The sequence below is a fragment of the Dipodomys spectabilis genome, unplaced genomic scaffold (assembly GCF_019054845.1).
Source record: "Dipodomys spectabilis isolate Male_0828 unplaced genomic scaffold, ASM1905484v1 ptg000408l, whole genome shotgun sequence".
Lineage (NCBI taxonomy): Eukaryota > Metazoa > Chordata > Mammalia > Rodentia > Heteromyidae > Dipodomys > Dipodomys spectabilis.
Window position 1 is genome coordinate 103,854 of NW_024871085.1, and position 6,811 is coordinate 110,664.

The following is a 6,811-nucleotide window of genomic DNA, read 5'->3' on the forward strand; positions in this document are numbered from 1 at the left end:
TATAACTTGTCTACTAGCCTCCATAAGAGGGGTTTCAGGGTAGCACTTAACTCTGGTGAGTTAGTCATATTTTTTAAGAGACTCATAAGATATTGGAGTCATCAACACTCTTAATAGAGAGCTTTGAATAAAGGAACGTTGACAATGAGTAAGTACAAAGAGCAGTAGAAGCAGCAAAAGATTAATAGGCACTCTTATGAGGAAAAGAAAGGCAGAAACACATCTTTCCCAGGGGTTTGCCAGCCTTTCCAGGAGTAGGCCTCTTAGAAGCCCTATTCTCCGAGGTAGACTTCAGTGAAGTCCCAAAACTCGGAGATAGGTCTCTGTAAAGCCCCATTCTCTGAGGTAGACTTTGGTGAAGTCCCAATACTCAGAGATAGGTCTCTGAAGCCCCTTTCTCAGGTCTGAAAGATGGTTTCCCATGCTAAGCAGACTACACTGGAGTAGGCGTGGCACAATCCCATTTGTCCAACCTTTCTTTAATTTGTTGTGTTTCTGGGTCTCTATTAAGAAAATTTTTCGGCCTGTGCCAAGGAGACTTAGGGTATCTCCTATTCTACCCAGTAATGTTTTCAGGCTGTCTGCTTTGACTCTGTGGTCTTTGATCCATTTGGAGTTGTTTCTGGTGCAGGGTGATATATAAGGATCTAGCTTTAGTTTACTACAAGTGATTAACCAATTTTGCCAGCGCCATTTACTGAAGAGGTTGTCTTTCTTCCATTCTATTTTTTTTAACTCCCTTATCGAACATTAGGGGGCTATAGATCTGTGTGTTCATTTCTGGGTTTTAAATTCTATTCCATTGGTCCTGAGGTCTTTTCATTTGCCAGTCCCAAGCTGTTTTGATTACTATTGCATTGTAGTTGAGTTAGAATTTTGGTATTGATATTACTCCAGCACTGTTCTTTCTGCTAAGGATCATTTTCGCTATTTGTTGTCTTTTACTGTTTCATATGAATTTTTGGATTGCCTCTTCTATTTCCTTGAAAAATGAGGTTGGAATATTGATTAGTATTGCATAGAATTTGTAGATCACCTTGGGATGTATTGCCATTTTCACGATTGTGATCCATCCAGTCCAGAAGCATGGGAGGTTTATCCACTTTCTAAGTTCTGTTTTGATTTCCTTTTTCAGGTTTTTAAATTTTCATAATAGAGGTACTTCACTTCTTCGGTTAATTCCTAGATAATGTATTTTTGGTGGCGCTATTATGAATGGAGTTGCCTTCATGATTTCACCAATGCTTTCCTCATTGTGGTCATACAGAAAAGCCATTGATTATTGAGGGTTAATTTTATATCCTGCTGCTTTGCAACAGTTTTGAATCAGCTTCAGTAATTTGGGAGTGGAGTCATGGGATTCTTTAAATAGAAAATCATGTGGTCTGCAAACAGGGAGAATTTTACTTCATCTTTCCCTATTTGGATCTCTTTTATGTTTTTTTTGGGGGGGGTCCAGTGATACGGCCTGAACAATGGGCCTGGGAACTGTCCCTCAGCTCTTCAGCTCAAGGCTAGCCCTCTACCACTTGAGCCATTGTGCCACTGCCAGCTTTTTTCTTTTTGCCTATGTGGTGCTGAGGAATCAAATACAGGGCCGCAAGAATGTTAGGCAATCACTGTACCACAAAGCCACCTTTCCAGCCTCTCCCTTTTATGTTTGCATCATGTCTTATTGTTGTAGATAGACATTCTAATACTAAATTTAAGAGAAGTGTAGTGAGTGGACATCCTTGTAATGTTCCTGAGTTAAGAGGAAATGGCTTTAGTTTTTCACCATTAATTATAATGCTGGCTGTAGGTTTGTCATATACAGCCTTTATTGTATTGAGGAATGTTCCCTGGATTCCTAATTTTTCCAGAACCTTCATCATAAAGGATTTGTTGGATTTGTCAAATGCTTATTCTGCATCTATTGAAATAACTATGTGGTTATCCTTGCCATTTGTTGATGTAATGAGTTATATTAATTGACTTGTGTATATTGATCAATATTTGCATCCCTGAAATGAATCCTGTTTGATCGTGGTGTATGATATTTTGGATGAATTTTTGATGTCAACTGCTCAAAATTTTGTTGAGAAGTTTTGCATCAATGGTCATCAAAGAAATGAGTCCATAGTTCTCTTTCTATGATGAGTCCCTGCCTGGTTTTTGGATGAGGGCTATGATGGCTTCAAAGAATGATTTTTGTAGTGAACTTTCTCTTACAATTTCATTGAAGAGTTGGAGGAATGTTGATGTGAGCTCTGCTTTGAAGGCCATGTAGAATTCCGCTGTAAATCCATCTGGTCCTGGGCTTTTCTGAGATGGGAGGTCTCATTGCTGTTTCTATTTCAATGCTTAATATGGGCCAGTTAAAATGGTTTAACTCATCTTGGTTGATGTTTGGCATGTCAATAATTGCTAGTAAAAGATCTATTTCTGCCAAGTTCTCAAACTTATTAGCATAAAGGTTTGAGAAGTATTCCTTTTAATCTTCTGAATCTTGGTTTTTTCTGGGATGCTGTTTCCATTCTCATCTCTGAGTTTATTTATTTGGGTGTGTTCTCTTGTTTTTTTGATAAGATTTGCTAAGAATCTATAAATTTTGTTAATTTTTTGGAGAACAAACTCTTGTTTTGTTGATTCTTTCTATGTTTTTATTTTGGATTCTAATTCATTTATTTCTGATGTAATTTTAATTATTTCTTTCCATCTACTGAATTGGGATTTATCTTGTTGCTCTTTTTCAAGGAGGTTCAGATATCTCACTAAATTGTTGGTTCCAGATCTCTCCAATTTATTGATTTAGTAATTAAGAGCTATAAAATACTCTGAATACTGCCTTTGCCGTGTCCAAGAGGAGCAAGTAATTTGTGTGTTCATTTTTATTTTTTGTTTTTTTGGCTTTTTTTGTGTCCGGTCGTGGGGCCTGAACTCTGGGTCTGGGCGCTGTCCCTCAGCTCTTCAGCTCAAGGCTAGCGATCTACCACTTGAGCCATATCCCCACTCCTGGCTTTTTTTTCTTTTTGCTTATGTGGTGCTGGGGAATCGAACCCAGGGCCTCACGCATGCAAGGCAAGCGCTCTACCACTGAGCCACCTTCCCAGCCCCTCATTTTTGGTGAATATCATGAATATTTGAATTTCCTTTCTATGCTCTTCCATGACCCACTGGTGTTTCAACAGTGTGTTGTTCAGCCTCTATTTGTCACAGGACTTTTTGGTGCATTTTGGTGTTGAGTTCTAATTTTATTCCCTTGTGGTCTGAGAGAAGGCAATTTAAAACTATAATGTTTCTGAATTTGGACAAGTTTGATTTGTGACCTCAAATGGTGTATATTTTGTAAAATTTTCTGTGAGCTGATGAGGAAAACATGTATCTGATGCTACTGCGTGAAATATTTGGTAGATATCTGTTAAATTTAATTGATCCATGCAGGTGTTTAGATCTGCAGTTTCTCTGTTGAGTTTTTGCCGAGTTAATCTATCTAGTGTGGATAGTGGTGTGTTAAAGTCCCCTACAATTAATGTCTTTGGATCTATGTGAGCTTTGAGGGAAAGTAGTGTTTCTTGGATAAATCTGGGTGGTCTTTTGTTTGGAGAATAAATATTTAGATTTGTAATATCCTCCTGAATGGGAAATCCCTTAATTAGTATAAAATGACATTCTTTATCTCTTTTCACTAATTTTAATTTGAAGTATATTTTATCTGATATTAGGATAGAAGCTCTCACTTGTTTATGGGGGCTATTTGCTTGGTAGATTTGTTACAGCCTTTCACTTTCAAAATGTGTTTGTTTTCATGGGAAAGGTGTGACTCCTGAAGGCAGCAGATAAAAGGATCTTGCTTTTTAATCCAACTAGCCTTTTAACGTGGCTTAATTGGAGAGTTAAGTCCATTAATGTTGAGAGTTAGGACTGAGAGGTGTTTGGGAGTTCCTGCCATGTTATCCACCTTCTGGGGGCTGCGGCAACTGGGTTCTTCCTATGGTTCTTTGATTCTCAGTTTGGGTGCTGTTTCTTGGCCTTTATTGTGATCTTGTTGGTTTTCTATTTGTAGGACATGTTTAAGTAGCTTTTGTAGGGCTACTTCTTGGGAGATATATTGTTTCAGATTGTCTTTGGTATGGAAGGTTTTTCTTTGACCTTTGATTATGAAGGAGAGTGTAGCTGGGTAGAGTATTCTTGATTGATAGTTGTTTGTCTTTAGGGCATGGCATACATCATTCCAGGCTCTTCTTGCTTTAATTCTCTCTGCTGACAAATCTGAGGGGACTCTAATTGATTTCCTCTTATAGGTGATTGATCTTTTCTACTTGACAGTTTTATGGATCTTTTCCTTTGTCTGAATTGATACTGTGCAGATTATAATGCGACATTGCCCTGTCCTGTTCTGGTCTGGTATATTTTGGGTTCTAAAAGCTTCTTCTATCTGAATAATCCTAACTTTTTGCATGTTTGGGAAGTTCTCTGCTAGGATCCTGTAAAACAAATGTTCTCGACCATTAACTTCTGTTTCTAGGTGCTCTTTTACAAACATTATCCTCATATTAGATCTACTGATGGTGTCTTCCAAATGTTCAATAGATCTATCCCATATTCCTTGGATTTGTCTTGGATAGTAGTATGCTATTTCTCTATAATATCAAGGCTGTCTTTAATCTCCAAGATTCTATGTTCTGCATGGTTTAACCTACTGTCATGACTTTCTACTTTGTTTTTAATTTCTTTTCCTTCTAGTTGGTCGGCTTTAATGGCTTCAAATTCTTTGTTAGAGCTTTCTTTTAGATCTTTTATGAACTTCTATACTTCCTTAATTTGGTGTTCAGTATTTATTCTCAAATGACTTAGTTGATTGTTTATGGTTTCCTTTGTTGCTCATTCCCTCTGCCAGGCTCTATTCAGGATTCCATTTGTGGTCTCCCTGAATTCTTTCAGCTGTCTCTTTATGGATTCCATTAATGTCTCTCTTGATCTTTGTGTATTCTCATTCTGCTCTCACAATTGCTGTATTACTCTTTGATTAGCTTCCTCATGTTCATGCAATTCCTGAAGTTCTCTTTGACTGTTCTCAACCTGCTTACACAATACCTGTGTTTCTCTTTTTCTGTTATCCTCCTCCTCATTGCTGTGTTTCTCTTTGATTGTTGTCAGCCTGCTTATGCAATTCCTGTATTGCTCTTTGACTGTTCTTAATCTGCTCACGCATTTCCTGTACCAATCTTTGAGTAGCTTCTGCACTCTCACGAGATTCCAGTATTAACCTTTGGTTTGCCTCTCTCTCTCCCTATCATGCTCACACTGAGTCCTTTGCAGGTTTTCAATCTTTTCATTCACCATTTTTACCAGTATTGTTTGTACAGATTTTTGGGAACTGTCCTCTGGATTATTCACTAACTATTCTGTCAACTGTTTATCATGAGTGGGAGTCCAGATACCTGGGCTTGCCATTTTTCTTCTGTTTTTCTGGCTTCTTCTGCTCATTTGGTATGAAAGTAACACTAATTTTGTGCTAGAACATAATTTTAAGGCAAGCATCAACCAAAGTTTGGTAGTTGCATAGTCAAAAGGCTATAGACACAATCTAGTTCAACAGATACAATCTATTCAACATCAAACAACTATGGATTAATGGGCTAAGAATAGCAAAGAAAAAAATTGGCAAACCAGAAATTATTAGATGTAGGGAGAAATGTGGGGGAAAATAGAATTATAGGGTGGTGGCGAGGTAAGATGAGAGTGAATTTAACCAAGGCCTAATCTCAGAGAGGGAAATGGATTGGACAGAATGATAGGAGAGACATTAAGAAAAAAAAAACCAGAAAATATAGAAAAACAAAAATTTAAATTTAAAAAGATAAATACTTGGTTCCCGGCCCGGAAGGCCCGCTGGTCAGAGCTGTGCGTTAACCCGGCTGGATGGAGGCGGAGGCGTTGGCTGCGTCCATGCCAGCCCCGGGCGTCTCAACCGCCGTGTCTTTGGCCCTGGAGACGGCACGGTGGATGGAGGAAGCGATGCGCATGGCCAAAGACGCCCTTGAAAATACCGAAGTCCCTGTTGGCTGTCTTATGGTCTACAACAATGAAATCGTGGGGAAGGGAAGAAATGAAGTGAATCAAACCAAAAATGCTACTCGACATGCAGAAATGGTGGCCATTGATCAAGTCCTAGATTGGTGTCAACGAAATGGCCAGAGTCCTTCTGCTGTGTTTGAACATACCGTGTTGTATGTCACTGTGGAACCCTGCATTATGTGTGCAGCTGCTCTCGGCCTGATGAAAATCCCTCTGGTCGTCTACGGCTGTCAGAATGAACGATTTGGTGGCTGTGGCCCCATTCTAAATGTTGCCTCTGCTGACTTACCAAATACGGGAAAACCGTTTCAGCGCATCCCTGGATATCGGGCTGAGGAAGCTGTGGAACTGTTAAAGGCCTTCTACAAGCAAGAAAATCCTAATGCACCAAAATCAAAAGTTCGGAAGAAGGAATTTCAGAAATCCTGAACTTGTAATGAAAGACGAAAGCCCCATGGTGACCTGGATGGAATCCCCAGCCTGAAAAGCTGCTGGCATGGAGGGAGCATATATTATGTGTTGTTTGTTATTCTCCGGGAAGACGGAGAATAACGTTTGCACTCTTAAGGGAACAAATTAGTGCTTTTTAAAAGGCTGACAATTGTAAACAACTATTAGCTTCTCCACAGCTGAAAGAACATTTTTATGAAGGGGGGAAAAACTAAAGTTTGAGGTTTTAGGAATTAGCAAACAGTACATGTCTTTAAGCCACAGCTTCAATCCATTCCAGCTGAGTGCAGGCTGGGATTTC

The 6,811-nt window shown here is 39.0% G+C and overlaps 1 protein-coding gene across 1 annotated transcript; it reads left to right on the forward strand.

The window, feature by feature from the left end:
• Positions 1-5,961: 5,961 nt before the first annotated feature.
• Positions 5,962-6,561, forward strand: LOC122096964 (tRNA-specific adenosine deaminase 2-like). The gene has a single exon (XM_042667427.1). The coding sequence runs from the start codon at positions 5,989-5,991 to the stop codon at positions 6,487-6,489; it is 501 nt and encodes a 166-aa protein (XP_042523361.1). The 5' UTR covers positions 5,962-5,988; the 3' UTR covers positions 6,490-6,561.
• Positions 6,562-6,811: the final 250 nt, after the last annotated feature.